The 17,755-nt window shown below is 40.9% G+C and overlaps 1 protein-coding gene across 1 annotated transcript; it reads right to left on the reverse strand.

Annotated features, from left to right (window-relative positions):
• Positions 1-8,987: 8,987 nt before the first annotated feature.
• Positions 8,988-17,430, reverse strand: LOC115173558 (CD5 antigen-like). Its single transcript, XM_029731775.1, has 7 exons — positions 17,118-17,430; positions 16,226-16,534; positions 15,803-16,108; positions 10,911-11,198; positions 9,908-10,231; positions 9,717-9,805; positions 8,988-9,581 (listed from the first exon to the last, which is right to left on the reverse strand). Exons 1-7 carry the CDS (start codon positions 17,242-17,244, stop codon positions 9,477-9,479), a joined length of 1,548 nt encoding a protein of 515 aa, XP_029587635.1. The 5' UTR covers positions 17,245-17,430; the 3' UTR covers positions 8,988-9,476.
• Positions 17,431-17,755: the final 325 nt, after the last annotated feature.

Consider the following 17,755-nt stretch of genomic DNA (forward strand, 5'->3'; position numbering starts at 1 on the left):
CTAGTTGTTTCCACTTCACAATAACAGCACTTAACAGTTGACCGGGCAGCTCTAGCAGGGCAGAAATTTGACAAACTGACTTGTTGGAAAGGTGGCATCCTCTGACGGTGCCACGTTGAAAGTCACTGAGCTCTTCAGTAAGGCCATTCTACTGCCAATGTTTGTTTATGGGGATTGCGTGGCTGTGTGCTCGATTTTATGCACCTGTCAGACACTAATATGAAGGGATGTCCACATACTTTTGTATATATAGTGTATTTTGAATACACTTCATTAGCCAAGGGGTCGTGAAACGTTCATACAGACGTAAAGGGGAACCAATAGTATCGATTCATGTAAAAAAATATATATAATCACCACATTTGGAGTTACAAGGTTTTCATCTGAGAGCAACGATTTAATAATATAAATCAATGTAACTGAAGTGATTTGGTCAAATGTAACTAAGTAAAAAGTAAGTTACTTCTTTCAGAAATTACTTGAGTAAGAGTACAAGTACAGCTCACAGAGAGTAACTACAGAGAGCAGTACTAGTTCCTCCAAGCTCATTACTACCCACCTCTGCCCTCTGGCTAGAAGATCGTTTAGAATTTGTCTTTTACATTGAATCCTACCCTGTGATTTTTAGGACCTTATCTTTTTAACCACAGATAATAGAAACGTGCCGTTTTCACACACACTACCGTTCAAAAGTTTGGGGTCACTTAGAAATGTCCTTGTTTTTGAAAGAAAATCACATTTTTTGTTCATTAAAATAACATCAAATTGATCAGAAATACAGTGTATATAATGTTAATGTTGTAAATGCCTAAAACAAGGCCATTTCAACAACAAAAAAGTTTGGGGTCACTTAGAAATGTCCTTGTTTTTGAAAGAAAAGCACATTTTTTGTTCATTAAAATAACATCAAATTGATCCGAAATATAGTGTAGATAATGTTAATGTTGTAAATGACTACACGCAAAACACCAGTCTCAACGTTAACATTGAAGAGGCGACTCCGGGATGCTGGACTTCTAGGCAGAGTTGCAAAGAAAAAGCCATATCTCAGACTGGCCAACAAAAAGAAAAGATTAAGATGGGCAAAATAACACAGACACTGGACAGAGGAACTCTGCCTAGAAGGCCAGCATCCCGGAGTTGCCTCTTCACTGTTGACATTGAGACTGGTGTTTTGCGGGTACTATTTAATGAAGCTGCCAGTTGAGGACTTGTGAGGTGTCTGTTTCTCAAATTAGACACTCTAATGTACTTGTCCTCATGCTCAGTTATGCCTCCCACTCCTCTTTCTATTCTGGTTAGCGCCAGTTTGCGCTGTTTTGTGAAGCGAGTAGTACACAGCGTTGCTCCAGATACGCAACTAGTCTAAAGAAGGCCAGTTTTATTGCTTCTTTAATCAGAACAACAGTTTTCAGCTGTGCTAACATAATTGCAAAAGGGTTTTCTAATGATCAATCAGCCTTTTAAAATGATAAACTTGGATTAGCTAACACAACGTGCCATTGGAACACGAGTGATGGTTGCTGATAATGGGCCTCTGTACGCCTATGTAGATATTCCATTTAAAATCAGCCGTTTCCAGCTCCAATAGTCATTTACAACATTATTAACAATGTCTACACTGTATTTCTGATCAATTTGATGTTATTTTAATGGACAAAAAATGTGCTTTTCTTTCAAAAACAAGGACATTTCTAAGTGACCCCAAACCTTTGAACGGTAGTGTATGTAGACACTGGTATGTTGCTGGGGGTAATGAATATGAGGCAGAATGGCTCTCTGGGTCACTTCAACATGGGTAGAGATTTAAAGAGATTGAACCCAGGGAACTTACCATTTCCTAGAGATATAGCCCTCTTTTCTTTGCTTCTATAAACTCAAAAGAGCAAGTGGAAGTGGAAGTGGCACAATTAATGTGTTCATGGCATTGCTGCATCTAGCATGAACAAAGGTCAGTAAGGGGCAATCCCAACTTCCACTCTAGTCAAATGTTCACTTAGTCTCCTATTATTATCAATGCTATTTACACCAAAAACAACTTTAATGAAACATGTTGTACTGTGTGTTTTATTACATACCTTTTTTTAGCATTTTGAAAGGGTATACTTGAAAATGTTACTTGTTCAAACGGTACGCATTGGAATGGAGGTGCACATCCTGGTATAATGAAACAAATATCTGTGACACAATCTACCTATAACAAATCATGTTCATTGAATGATCAAACTAGACGAAGGCATTTCATTAAAGATGCATCCACACTTTTCCATATTTCCTTATTTATTCTGTAAATGATGGGATATGGCTGAACACGAACAGAAATCTAAGATTGAGTTGCCAAATCTCTTGATATAAATGTGTCCGTTGCGTATCTTAGCCACCACTCTCTCTTTGGGCACATCTGTAACTACAACATGACGTTAAACGCTTTGGTCCCTCATCTTCTTGCTCTGAACAGTGTTTCTGGCGATTCACAAAAGGTGTCAAACGGGGGGCATTGGACTTGGTCTGCCATGTTCTCCCATGGCTGCCTTTAATCCTATTACTGTCGGCCATGGCGCATGGATCATGGCCTTTCATCCCCTCCTCATTAGGGTCTTTGGGCTGTGCTGTTTACTCTCGAGGTGTTGGTGTAGCTTTAATTGCATTGTAAGCTAGTCACCCCATCCGTGTGTCATAACGTGTTATCCTCTGATTCAGTTATAACCCGCCGTTTGGATCGTAGTGCTGAATGGGTTCTTTTTCTCACCATGTAAGTTTAGACTGAGTTATAATTTCAAATTTGGCACTTGAGAGCTGTACCATTTTGAACACTTGAACAGTTAGCTTGGCCTGATAACGTAACTGCAGATTTAGAAGCAGTTGATATGAAATGAATGAATCTTAAGGCCTGTGGGGGAATGGAGATTCAGGCTTTGCTGTGGTGGTTTGGTGTTCAAACCAGTTCCATGCAGTCCATGTGTTCCAGGTTGGAAACACCTGGAGCTTTTTGCTACGTTGAGCAAATGGTGATAAATTGGCCTTCTCATTCTTTTCTATTGTCTGTGAGGATTTTTGATTCAAACGCGACCTGAATGAAATGTCGCAAATACCCAATTGTTTTCCCCGAGCATCACTTATCTCGGCACAGATCTGGCACACACACGGCCCTCTGTGGCTCTCAATAGCCACATTTGCGTGGACATTGGCCAGAGTCAATTGCCTGTCAAATGATATGCACGATTAGGCACCAGTGGATATTGGGCCTAATGCGCCGAGCCTCCTATAGAGCCTGGACAGTGGGCCCCTTCACTGAACCCCTCACCCTCCTCGCCCCCTCCCTCGTCCCCTCCCCTTTTGTCTCACCACTCAGTTCAATGTTAATGTCCAGCAGTGTCCAGTCAGCCAGCTCCCGCGCAAAACCGTTCCTTCCCTCTTTTCTCACCCTCGCCTCCTCTTGTGTGCTGTCCAGCTGGCTGTGACCTCTGACCCGGAGACCCTCACTCCTGACCCTTGGACCCGTTCCCACGCCACACCCTTTTGTGTGGACCTCGCCATAGCAACGGCGCGGTCACTGCTGCTACGGTAACAGATGGACAGGCTTCTGGAAATAACTTCATTCGAGCCGCTGAAAATCGGACTTGTGTACCCCCCACCCACACACACACACTCCCTCCACCCCTGCACTCTGCACCCCACAACTCCTTCGATTCATTTCAATGCAGCGCTTCTGGTCATGCGATCAGATAAATTCATTACCGCGGCAATCTCCGATTTATCCTGGCATGGGCACAGAAAACATACATAGGAATAAGAAGAGCATGTGGTCAATGCAGTAAGCCGTAATAGGGACTAGCTACATACCCAAACATCCTATTTCACAGTGCTGCTATTTATGGTAGGGAGTGGGAGTGGTAACTAACTTCAACAGCTAGTTGTAATTATTAGCTAAACAACTTTCATTAGCCATAATGTTTTTTCACATTCTGCAAAGGGTAGCTTTAAGGAGAGACAGACTGGAGCAATAGGGATTTGTATGCTAGTCCAAAACAAATGGAAAGAACAATAGTATCATTAACATACCCAATAAGGTGCTTGCAGAAAATTAAGTATTACAATTTTTTTTTAAATGTACTGGACAAATTCAAATAATTCTAGGGCAAATATGTTTAGTTGTGTTGAATGGGCCTGTGACCATGTTGATGTTGAGGACAAGTGTGTGTTGTGTTGAGGACAAGTGTGTGTCCTTAAATAAAGCAGTCTGATCGTCAGTGCAGTTTCACCTCACACTCAGAGTAAACAAACGAACAAACAAAATGACTCCTATTGAAACTGTCAAATCCCTCCAAAAACATCATATTTCACAAATCTGTACAATTAGGTTTGTAAAAGTAAATCTCATAGGCTGCATCTACACAGTCAGCCCAATTCTGATATTCTTTCCACTAATTGGTCTTTTGACCAATCACCTCAGATCTTTGTGTCAGATCTTTTTCAGAGCTGACCTGATTGGTCAAAAGACCAATTCATGAAAAAAGATCAGAATTGGGACACCTGTATAAATGCAGCCATATAGGCCTAGACGAAAACAACACTAAGAAAAACAAAATTATCTCTGTTTTATATTATATTATTATATCATTTATATCAGTTTTATATATAGATATATTTTTCAAACACTTTGATATAGGGAAAGGTTAGTTAAATATTCAGCATAAGATTCAAAAGTGGGAAATGTTTTCAGCACAGCTCAGCCCAACAGGCTGACCAAGGGGCGCCAATGGTGACCCTCAAAAAATGGACCATTGAGGTGAAATCACACAAGCGCAGCCACTTATTCCATTTTGGATTTTGTATTCCTCTGTCCCGCATCTGCATCACTATCTTCCCCTCTCATTCCACCCCTCCCTCCACCCTGCCCCCCCACCCCCCCTTCTCCCCCTCTGCCTCTCGCCCCAGTTCATTGTACCAAAAGAGATTTTCTTCATTGAGGCCCAGTCTCTTAGGTAACCCCAGTGCTGCATGAAATGAGGAGAGAGAGAGAGAGAGAGAGAGGGAGAGAGAGCGACAGAGAGAAAGAGAGGGGGGAGGGAGAGGGAGGAGAGAGAGAGTGAAGGAAATCGAAAGACAGAAGGAGGAACGGCAGAAAGGGTTGGAGAACGCGAGGGAGAAGGATGCAAGAGCAGAGAAGGCAAGATTTAAGATGCTAAAGTAGGACAACTGGGCCAGACGTCAAAGGCAACACAGCTAAAACAAGAACACATCTGAGGGAGACAAGAGAAAAAAATATTTCAGGATACATTTCTACGCCTTTGAGCAACAGGGTTTTATTTCAATATTTTTATTTTTATTTTTTATAACTTTTCAAGGTTTTTAGGCCTCAACTAGGTCTTGTTGCTTTTTTTGTCTTTAAGGTACATTCATGTATCTCAACATAGCTTGGACACATTGGTACACTTTCATTGTTGTACCAATGTGAACGCAACCATGCTTGAGGTGGTCTATAGTGACCTGTTATGACCTGTTATGATACAAGAGCAGTAGTTAAGGCTGAATTCAGGGCTAGAGGTCGTATCTGTGGCACGGAGCCACTTCATAGACCATATGCAGCAGTTGGACTCTCGTTGGATTCCTTGCCAGGACAGTGGAACAACCTACCTGCTACTCAACAGCTAACTAGCACTTTGAAGAAACCTCTCAAGATGAATGGGTGAAAATGGGTGACTAGCTTATATTTTACAACAGTGGCTGATATTCAGGAAAGGAAACAAACTTTATTGAACCTTCTAAACATCCTCTGTGGGGAAAAAGTTCACGAAGTAACTGTAAAAGTACTGATTTCCTTTTTGATATTTCTAAAGATAAGAGGCTAACCACCGTTTTCTGGAATCAAATGTCAAAATGAAAGGGCTTTTTCTGAATTCAAAAGAAAAACAAGTCTTTATAAGACTTTTAAAGGTGACTTTTTAGTTCAATAGTATCTACTCAAACAAATAAATGTAAACTTTAAGTATATTAAATACTTTAATTCTCTTTGTGGGGCATGCTGCGCTGCTCTTCAGTTGTGAGCAGCACATGGAGCACCAATGAATGGCTGAGGTCTTTCGAAAGCCGCCCATATTATTAGTTTTGAGACGGCTCACATAGAGAGACAAATGTTGCATTGAGTAATTCAGTTTGTGGGGCTACTTTTGTTTCAAATTCTCACTTTTGTTTCCGGCTCTTACCTTGGCTGCTCATGTGTTAACACTCGGCTGCACTAAGTTATCATAGGGAGCTTTTGTCTCTTTGATCCGTGTGACAATGGGGACTGCTTTTGTATTGGCCACGTTACTGCTGCCTTGGGATGCTGCCCTGCGTTCATCATTGTGTCACGTACACACGGAAAGGGTGGATGAGTTAGGGGTTCAGAGGCCTTAACTTCCCTACACGTTTCTCTGTGTCCTCTGTCTATCCAAACGTCCGCCCATCCATCCCTGCTATGTGCTGACCCAGGGGGTCCGGAGCTGATTGTCCAAACGCAATTCTTGTGTCTGCCTCCATGAAACCAGGAGTTGTGGATGGACATCACGCCCCTGACCTCCAGAAATCTCCGGTAATGCAGACATGGAAGGGACAGAAGGAAACATTTTGGTGTAAATGGCCAATGTGTTAATTTTTTTTTACCACACTGGGCTTTTTCATGCATACTTATGTTCACCTCTACTATCCTCCAGCTTCTAAACGTGGCTCACGGTGGCGGCTAAGAGCCAGAACAAGAGGTTGAGTCTACTTGGAGGCTGAAGTCGTGAGATGGAGAGATGAATAGCACTTATCGTGTTAAGTACAGTTGAATGTGTCCGGTTTGCACTTCGGTCCTTGTTTTCTAGGTTGCTTTTTCTTTCACAGCTATTTAGACAAGGTCCTAAAAAGATACGCACTTCTAGCAGGAACGGGGAGAGAGTGAGAGAAAATTTGTTTGAATGAATTGAATTGAAGTGTGTGTGTGTGTGTGTGTGTGTGTGTGTGTGTGTGTGTGTGTGTGTGTGTGTGTGTGTGTGTGTGTGTGTGTGTGTGTGTGTGTGTATTTGCCTGTGTTTGGCAAAGTTCAGGGGTCAGGCTACGGAAGAATAGGGAAAACGAGAGCGAAAGTAAAGGATTTGGAGAAGGTGGGGAGAGAGGGGGCTTGGGGCGAGAGAGGGGGATTATCAGGGAGGGAGAGATTTCAGAAGAGAAAGAAGAAGGAGGAATAGAGGGGAAGATGACATTTTTGGAGGGAAAGACTAGAGAAAGAGAAGGGAAAAAATGGTAAAGTCGCGACAGGCCCAAACCCAGTGCACACTCTTAGAAAATAGGGTTCAAAACGGGTCTACAGCTGTCCCCAAACAATAACTATTTTTGGTTCCAGGTAGAACTCTTTTGGGTTCCATGTTGAACCCTCTGTGGAAAGGGTTGTACATGGAACCAAAAAGGGTTCTACCTGAAACCAACAGGGGTTCTTGAAAGGATTCTCCTATGGGGACAGCCGAGGAACCCTTTTTGGTTCTAGATAGCACCTTTTTTCTAAGAGTGCATAGAGAGAGGGAGAGTGCAAAATAATGAAGTTGAGAGAAAAATGCTCAGGGAGGAAGTTCGAGTGAGACTCGGGGCAATATGTATAGAAAGAAAAGAGAAAGAGAGAGCGAGGGGGAAAGAGAGAGGCAGAGAGCGAGGGAGATCAAGAGGGAGGCAGCATTAATATGCTAATGGCCTGAGTGAATGCACAACAGGCCCACTGACCAGGCTAATCACGGGTGGACACACACTGGGGCTAATCCTTAACGCGGAGCTTTCACACACACACACACACACACACACACACACACACACACACACACACACACACACACACACACACACACACACACACACACACACACACACACACACACACACACACGCAAACACTACAGAACACACACACACACACACACACACACACGCAAACACTACAGAACACACACACACACACACACACACACACACACACACGCATGCACGCACGCACGCAAACACTACAGAACACACACACACAAACACAAATTCAAACCCACCCACACATATACTATTTGCACTGACCCACACAAATAACACCATTTCTGAATGCAGATGCTTATTGACCACACTTTGCTTGTAATAGCAAAAAGTCACAGGAACATGGGCGCACAACGCTCTCTCTCTCTCTCTCTCTCTCTCTCTCTCACTTACTCGCTCACTCACACACACAGTTGTTAAGTCACTATCACCATGGTTATTGAGCTCTCTGAAGCCATGATTGGATTCTGTGGGCAGAATGTGTCCTCTGATGGGGTTTCTACCACTGGTTTTGTGAGGATTTTCTCCTCACCCTTCACTGCTCTGAGCTGGTGTCAATGAAGCCACTAATATTTCCTGAAGAGATTGGCTGCAATATGTGGGTCTAACCCAGGCTGAAGGAGTGGAAGTTTTGAGTGAGCACAGGGAAGTAATGTCCGTTATTCAAAACAATTCCTGTAATAAATACCGTGTTCATAACTATGAGCTATCACGTTACATGTAATATCAAGTCTTTCACTTAAATAAACACTTATCAAATGAGTTGACGTGACTTTTTCTGTTTTTGATTAGTAGCTATATATGAATGGAATCAAAATGCTTTACATGAATACAATTAAGTGTGTTTGTTATCCATCTGAAGAGTTGAATTCAAAACAGGCACACTAAGACTGATATCTACAGTAACACAGATGTAACCTGACTAAGATTAGGATTTAGGTATTGTATCTTGAGCGGTCAGTTGACTACCCAGGGTTAAGTACAAGCGACCACTCAAGTCGAGTGGGGCTTAGAGGGGAGCAGTGGAGACAGCTGGTGGTCGATATTAGAGCAGCACCTAGGGGCAACCTAGCCCGACACTGACATAATGATCACATGGCTCAGCTAAGCTAGGCTAATGCTAACTGTGCTCTTGCCAACTCTTACGTCTGGCAGCAATTATGACAACAATGCCGTTGGAGTGACACAAAAAACTTTATTTATAAAATGTGTTATTCTACATTGCACTAATAGCACTCTCTAGGCAAACAGTAATAGTACTGAAGTGAGAATCACATCATGCAGTTAAAACATGATGATAATAATCAAATAAATAACAAGGAAGTGCAGCCATAGCACAACCAATAGAAACTTAACACTCATTTAATTGAATTGGGTTTGGATTAAAATCCCATCAAGTCTACACCAGTCCCATGGTATCTGGAAAACAAAAAACTGACCTAAGTTCAGCGTCTCTACGGTCAACTTTAGTTCGTGCTATCCGGGAATCTTGGGACGCCTACCTTACCCTAAACCCTACCCTAACCATTATCCTAACCTTAACCCTAACCTTTATTCATTTGAAATGACTTCAACTACATTTTAAACATTTTACATTTCAACTTCAATGGGGTGACGTCAGAGTTGGATGTCCCATGGACCACACTTAGACTTTTCAGTCAACTTCACCCTAGTCTGTCATCTGGGCTGCTCTCTCCAGGTCCGGCTTCAGCTCTGGTCCTCAGAGAAACCATCTCCAAATTCACCCCTTCCACTCGCCTCCTGGTGGTCTAAGAAAACACACACCAAGAGTCAGTAATATAAAAAAAATCCCAGGTACAATACAATCCAACAGATTTTTTCAGGGATTAAACCAAGAAATATTAATTTTGTTCACCTGACTTATCACTTCTTAATGTCTTTACCTTGAAATACAGACAGATGGCGGTGTTGGCTGTCACTGATGTCAGAAGCACTACAACCAGTCTGATGATGAAAGCTGTCAGAGGAGAGGCTGCAGCAGAAACACACTTAATTAGTGGAATGCTAAGCATCAGATTCATCCGTGGAAAATCTGTTCATGTCAAAGTTCTAAGTATGGTTCATGTTCAGTTACCTGTGACAGTGAGGGAGAGGAGATCACTCTCGGAGGAGAAGTTATGAGAAAAAACATAAATCTCATAAACACAGCTGTAGTTCCCTTGGTAGGAGTCATCTGCAGTGAGAAAGAAGAAGGTAGCAGAGTGATTGACAGCTGGCTGAGTCTGGGTTATGTTGGAGTCAGGGTATGTGAGGAGGAAGGAGCCTCCTGGGTACTGTGGCTGAGTGGAGCAGGTGATAGTGAAGCTGTGGCCCCTGAACACCTCTAGAGTCCCCTGGTGGCCCCTGGAGAACACTGCCATTGAGATGGTCAGGGAGATATTAGGCTTAAGCAGGAGATCTATAAAAAAAGAGAAAAAGAAAAAACTCTTTAAAGGGGCAATCAGCTACATCCATTTTGTCACTAATAAATTCATGCTATGTACACATTGATTCTTGAAGAATATGACTTATAAATGCCTCATGAGCTTAGTTCAATGGACAAACCACATCAGAACCCAAAATATTAGCTTCTTTTATTCCATTGCTTGGAAATAAGATTAATGCAAACAAACACTATATAGCCTCAAAACATGGCTAAACTAACATTTTGATATCTTAGATGGTCAGTCCTTGCATCCATAGCTCTGTATACGAATTTGAAAGTGGTTACATTTCCCCAAACCTCATCCCTCAGCTTTTTTGACCGAAACAAGTGAGGGAGGAGCTTTGTTATTGTTTCAACTGCTGATTGTCGCTTTAACTAGTTTCCTCATATACTGTAAATATGACCATAACATCAGCATGTAACAGTGCTTGCCAGCCTCCCTTACAGGGCAACATCTGTGATGGGCCTATAGTGACTGAAATTACATTCAAATACAAAAGCATTGTGTGATACTTGAGGTAGCATTGCTATTGAATTATTACGAGTTCATCATTATTAGCAGTAAAGCAGCCATACAAGTTCAACCGTGAGGGGTGTAAAGTTGTATGTAAAAATATTAAAAATCAGCTGCATACAACAACTTTAGTATTACCTGAGCAGATCACCGTTAATGGAGTCACCAAAGTCGGCCTTGAGGCTTTGCTACACTCCCTAAGCGCATCTTCAGGTCCATCACAGTGAACTTCAAACCCTTCAGTGCGGTTTCCAAGCAGTGTTGAAACAGTGGAACGACAGCCCAGCTGTCTACAAACTACATCAGCGACAGCCTTCAATTTCCAGTAATATCCCACAGCCGACATATTCCCCTCTCCCAGTTTGTCCCACTCCACTCTACCAGCACAGCGACTGCCTCCTCCCACTAGCCTCACATCAGCAGGTTCTGGAAAGAAGAGTACATACTGTTTATTCATATATTCTCAACAACAAAACACCCCTACAGCGAAGTCCAAACGTTTTTTGGACATTGACAAATTTTTTGTTGTTTAGGCTCTGTACTCCAGCACCTCTGAAATAATACAATGATTATGAGGTTAAAGTGCAGACTGAGCTTTTATTTGAGGGCATTTTCATCCATATCGGTTGAACCGTTTAGAAATTACAGCACTTTTTGCACATAGTCCACTTTTAGGGAACCGAAAGTATTTGGTCAAATTCACTTGTGTATTAATGTTGTCAAAAGTTTAGTATTAAGGTCCCATATTCCTAGCATGCAATGACTACATCAAGCTTGTAACTCTACAAACTTATTCGATTCATTTGCAGTTAGTTTTGGTTGTGTTTCAGATTATTTTGTGCCCAATAGCAATTAATGGTAAATAATGTATTGTGTAATTTTGGAGTCACTTCTATTGTAAATAAGAATAGAATATGATTCTAAACACTTCTACATTAATATGGATGCTATCATGATTACAGATAATCACGAATGATGAGTGAATAATGATGAGTGAGAAAATGAGAGGCATAAATACCCCCCGCCCCCCAAGCGCTAACCTCCCCTGTTATTTGTAAAGGTACATGTTAGGTTAGCATATCTTGGGGGTATGATCTTTGAGCCTCTGTCACTTTCTCACTCATCACTATTCCCGATTCATTCAGGATTTAACCTCATAGTCATTGTATCATTTAAAATCTAAAGTACTGAGGTACGGCGTTAAAACACCAAAAAATGTGTCACTGTCCAAATTAAGATTTTCTTTCCAAAGCGCTATATATACATTTTCAGAATGTTGGTCAATTTGATTTCATTGTTTAAAGAACTTAGAAAAGAGATTGATGGGTTTTTCATTGTCTAATCATGATATGGGGATGTTCAGTGACAGTCATCCCAGCTAGGTCATAACTTTCTGAGAACCATATGTTTCTTAGAGCTTGGTGAGAGAGTGGTTGTCCTATGCTTATACCTTCCCACAACTTTCTGCGAATGGTGCAGGATAGTTGATTGCCTTTTGAACATTCTCAGCACATTTAAGGAACTTGACAAAAATAACGTTTCATTTCATTACTTTAACAGAATGTTTCCTAAAAGTTAAAACATGGTTACATTTCATTCCAATTTTGGTAATGTTCTAGGAACGTTCTCCAACTAGTTTGACACTGGGAATGTTCTCAAACAGTTTAGAGAACGTTAAGAAACAACGTTCTTCTGTGGGAATGTCAGTAATTCAGGACTATGATTTCTTCAGGTTTCCTCATGGTTCTATTTAAAGTTATGTTCTGAGATCATGAATAAAAACTTTCCATAAAAACCACAAGAAAACATGAGTAATGTTCACAGAACGTTGTAAGAATGTTATTTAAAGACATATACATTCTGTTCTCTGTGTTGTTAATTAATTGGCCACACCTGATCTGAATGAGTGCTTGTTTCCTTCAAATAGTGTCTGTTTCAATAGGATAAAATGAACAGTTTCTCACTAACGCCATTCCACACAAAAAAAAATACATGTGTTTGCATGATTAATGCCTAAGCAAATTCATTTCCATGTGTCCTATCTATGCTTGGAGTTCAAAACAGTAAACCCAAAATGAGCTAGCAGTGTTATTAAAAGTCTTATTTAAACATTCAGTGAAGGATGTAAGTTATTCAAAAACCTCAAAATAACCTATAATTTCCATTCTCAGAATGTTAATGAAACCTTTCAGGAAACCATATTAAAATGATCTCAGAACCTCCCTGAAACCTAAAAATGTGCAGTACCAGTGAAAGTTTTTCTTTATTTTTACTATTTTCTACATTGTAGAATAGTACCAGTCAAAGGTTTGGACACACCTACTCATTCCAGAGTTCTTCTTTAATTTGACAATTTTATACATTGTAAAATAATGGTGAAGACATCAAAACTATGAAATAACACATATGGAATCATGTAGTAATAAAAAAAAAGTGATAAACAATCAAAATATATATTAATATAAAATATATTCTTCAAAGCAGCCACCCTTTGTCTTGATGACAGCTTTGCACACTCTTGGCATTCTCTCAATCAGCTTCATTAGGTAGTCATCTGGAATGCATTTCAATTAACAGCTGTGACTTGTTAAAAGTTAATTTGTGGAATTTCTTTCCTTCTTGATGCATTTGAGCCAATCAGTTGTGTTGTGACAAGGTAGGGGTGGTATACAGAAGATAGCATAATTTGGTAAAAGACCAAGTCCATATTATGGCAAGAGCAGCTCAAATAAGCAAAGAGAAACGACAGTCCATCATTACTTTAAGACATGAAGGTCAGTCAATCTCCAAAATGTCAAGAACTTTGAAAGTTTCTTCAAGTGTAGTCGCAAAAACCAGCAAGTGCTATGATGAAACTGGCTCTCATGAGGACCGCCACAGGAATGGAAGACCCAGAGTTACCTCTGCTGCAGAGGATAAGTTCATTAGAGTTACCATCCTCAGAAATTGCGGCCCAAATAAATGCTTTACAGAGTTCAAGTAACAGACACATCTCAACATCAACTGTTCTGTCACAGAAGTTGTCATGGAGAGAAGACCAAGGCGCAGCGGGTATGTGGATACTCATGGTTTTAATTTCAAAAGAGTAAAGTATTCACTGACAAAACAATAAAGATGACAACAGCAACAGTTTTACAGGCTATGCAAACGCAGTGCAAAAACAACTACCCACAACCCCAAAGGAAAACACACACACCTATATAGGACTCCCAATCAAAGGCAACTCAACACACCTGCCTTCAATTGGAAGTCCCAATCACCAACACAAACATTCACACACACAAAACTGCCACGTCCTGACCCCAAAACTAATACAATAGCTCCATCTGCTGGTCAGGACGTGACATGTTCAGAGGAGACTACGTGAATCAGGCCTTCATGGTTGAATTGCTGCAAAGAAACCACTACTAAAGGACACCATTAAGACAAAGAGACTTGCTTGGGCCAAGAAACACGAGCAATGGACATTAGACCGGTGGAAATCTGTCCTTTGTTCTGATGTCCAAATTTGAGATTTTTAGTTCCAACCTCCATTTCTTTGTGAGATGCAGAGTAGGTGAACCGATGATCTCCGCATGTGTGGTTCCCACCGTGAAGCATGGAGGAGGTGTGATGGTGTGGGGGTGCTTTGCTGGTGACACTGTCTGTGATTTACTTAGAATTCAAGGCACACTTAACCAGCATGGCTACCACAGCATTCTGCAGTGATACGCCATCCCATCTGGTTTGCGCTTAGTGGGACTATCATTTGTTTTTCAACATGACAATGACCCAAAACACCTCCAGGCTGTGTAAGGGCTATTTTACCAAGAAGGAGAGTGATGGAGTGCTGCATCAGATGACCTGGCCTCCACAATCACCCGACCTCAAACCAATTGAGATGGTTTGGGATGAGTTGGACCGCAGAGTGAAGGAAAAGCAGCCAACAAGTGCTCAGCATATGTGGGAACTCCTTCAAGACTGTTGGAAAAGCATTCCAGGCAAAGCTGTTTGATAGAATTCCAAGAGTGTGCAAAGGTGGCATCAAGGCAAAGGGTGGCTACTTTGAAGAATCTAAAATCTAAAATCTAGTCTTCACTATTATTCTACAACAGTGGTTCCCAAACTTTTTATAGTCCCGTACCCCTTCAAACATTCAACCTCCAGCTGCGTACCAGGGTCAGCACACTCTCAAATGTTGTTTTTTGCCATCATTGTAAGCCCGCCACACACACACTATACGATACATTTATTAAACATAAGAATGAGTGTGAGTTTTTGTCACAACCCAGCTAGTTGGAAGTGACAAAGAGCTCTTATAGGACCAGGGCACAAATAATAATCAATAATATTGCTCTTTATTTAGCCATCTTACATGAGTAGGTGTGTCCAACCTTTTGGCTGGTACTTTATTTTCCCATGACAGGCAATTTTCTTTACTTCCGTGGTCAGAACGTTTACAAAACGTTCAGTTTTACCAGTCAGGAAACGTATGGTTTCATTGGGAAACCAAAACTGTACGTTCCCACAACTTCAAAGGAACCAAATCTGCTAATTGAGTGGCTTCATTTCAGAGAGACAAATAATCCAGTTTTTTTGGTTGCAAAACGCTATACAGTATATCCGCCTCACTCTCAGAGAAATAGGTAGTACTGCTAGGCTTAAAAACTTATTAAATTCAGTAATATGAGATCTGTATGTAAGACATTTAAATCGAAGAGTTTAGTCATTTAGCCAATGTTCTTATCCAGAGCGACTTACAGTTAGTGCATTTATCTTAAGATAGCTAGGTGAAACAACCATATATCACAGTCAAATATACAGTATACAAACATTAAATTCCAGCTAAACAATGGATATATAGTGTTTTGCAACAACAACAAAAAAACATTTTAATACAGACCTAAAATCTATTAATATAAAAATGTGTGGATATTGCATTTTAGAAATAAACTCTTCAAATACTTTTGGACTCTTTAAAAACTTCTCATATTCACTCCAGGTGAGAGAAAAAAAGTGAGTGACTGACTGACTGATAAACAAAGTCTTACCTGAGCAGGTGAGTCCAACAGCATTACCAGGTAAGCAGGTGTTGTTTTTTCTCACTGAGGTGTCACAGTCCAGAAGAAGAGACTGGTTGCCTTTACACAGGAATCCTTTAGGCCAGATTGGACCCTTAGCTTCTCCATAGAGCCCCCCCTGCAGAACTGAAGGAGCCCCACAGCCAAGCTCCCGACAGACTACTTCTGCATCCTGCCAGTCAAAGTCAGCTTCACACATTGAGACCCAGGACTGATTGGACTTCACCTCCACTCTTCCAGAGCACAAACCAGCTCCATCCACAAACCTCACAGACTCTGAACAAAAGATGGTTCAATATTCAATCAGTTTTATTGATGCTACCAGCTATGTATTGGATAAAAGATTGTAATATGGTTTGATACAATGTTCGACACAATCCCTATCAATCTTACCTGAACAGATTACATTAGCATAATTACGACAACCATCACCTGAAGTAAAGGCGAAGTTACACTTCTCAAGAGTAGAATCCAGTGGTGAGCAACCAATAAATCCTATTTGGTATCCTTCAATTCCCTCTCCAAAATGAGGTATGCCAAGTGCAGCTACAACATTCCCACAGCCCATCTTTCTACACACAATATTAGCATCTTGCATGGACCAATAATTGCCACATACAGACCTCCAGTGTCCTAATAAAAACACCTCTGCTCTTCCAGCACAGGAGCTGGTCCCATTCACCACTCTGAATTGACCTTCAACTGTAAACACCAGGGAGGGAAATACAATGGTTGGTGAGGACACATTTTGTGCCAGAGTTATTTTATCAGCTGTACACGCTCAGAAAGAAAGGTGCTATCTATAACCTAAAAGTGTCCTTCTGCTGTCCCCATAGGATAACCCTTTGAAGAACCCTTTTAGTTTCCAGGTAGAACCCTATTGCTTCCAGGTAGAACCCTTTTGGGTTCTATGTAGAACCCTTTCCACAGAGGGTTCTACATGGAACCCCAAAGAGTTTTACCTGGAGTCAAAAAAGGGATCTCCGATGGGGACAGTTGAATAATCCTTTTGGAACCTTTTTTCTAAGAGCGTAGTGTCAGTAATTGTGTGTGTGTGTGTGTGTGTGCTTTTTAATGCCACTAATCTAGACACATTTCCCACAATCAATATCCTGTAAAAAATGTTATGCTTAAAACCATCTAATCATGAGTACATTTTGGCTATGTGCTTTGATAGCATTGGCATTCAGTGAACAAGATAATGAAAACACATGAACTACAGAGGTAGGATAACACAGTCCTACATTTGCCAACACAGGTGGATATAGGTTTGATACAATCCTACCTGTGCTCCAGTACAGGATCATCAGTAAAAATGCAGGTATCATGTCTGTTTCAACATGGGGCTCCACTAAACTGTAAGCCTGCTGTGGGAAGAGTGGACTAAAGAGTGGAAAAAACTGGTACATCATGTTGCTATATGACTTTTAGCATGTATTTCTTAGTCAAACCTCTTCCAGCTAATCTATGATCAGTTTGAAGAAAACCACAGGAAACAGCTCAGCCAAAGTACATCAAGTTCAGCCTATAGCTTCCCACTGTGTATGTTCGCTATGTCCTCTGGTGAGGCTGTCTCCCAACTAGGGTACAAATTGGTTGAATCAACGTTGTTTCAATGTAATTTGTCAACGTATTGTGACATGACATTCTTGTGGAAATTCTACCACAGGATTATGTCATCATTGTATGAATTTTAAACATAGACAAACCTTGTATAAAATACGTTGAATTTTTACCTTTGAAACAAAATTATATCCACTATCAGAAAACTATAGACTGGGTTGGACTTCCTGCAACCTGGTCTCAGAGCATTTTGTATTATTCTGTATGTACTGTAAATGACACTCCATTTAGTTTGATATGTTACGTTTCCTATAGTATGTACTAATTTGTGGAAGTCCATCACCCATTTCATATGATTTG

The sequence above is a fragment of the Salmo trutta genome, chromosome 34 (genome assembly GCF_901001165.1).
Source record: "Salmo trutta chromosome 34, fSalTru1.1, whole genome shotgun sequence".
Lineage (NCBI taxonomy): Eukaryota > Metazoa > Chordata > Actinopteri > Salmoniformes > Salmonidae > Salmo > Salmo trutta.

Coding starts and splice junctions, on each gene's coding strand:
- LOC115173558 (XM_029731775.1), bottom strand. CDS start 17,244: ATGATGTACCAGTTTTTTCCACTCTTTAGTCCACTCTTCCCACAGCAG. Junction 9,806..9,907: donor CCTCTCCCTCACTGTCACAG/GTAACTGAACAT, acceptor TTTCTGCTGCAG/CCTCTCCTCTGACAGCTTTC. Junction 9,582..9,716: donor CCATCTGTCTGTATTTCAAG/GTAAAGACATTA, acceptor GTGTTTTCTTAG/ACCACCAGGAGGCGAGTGGA.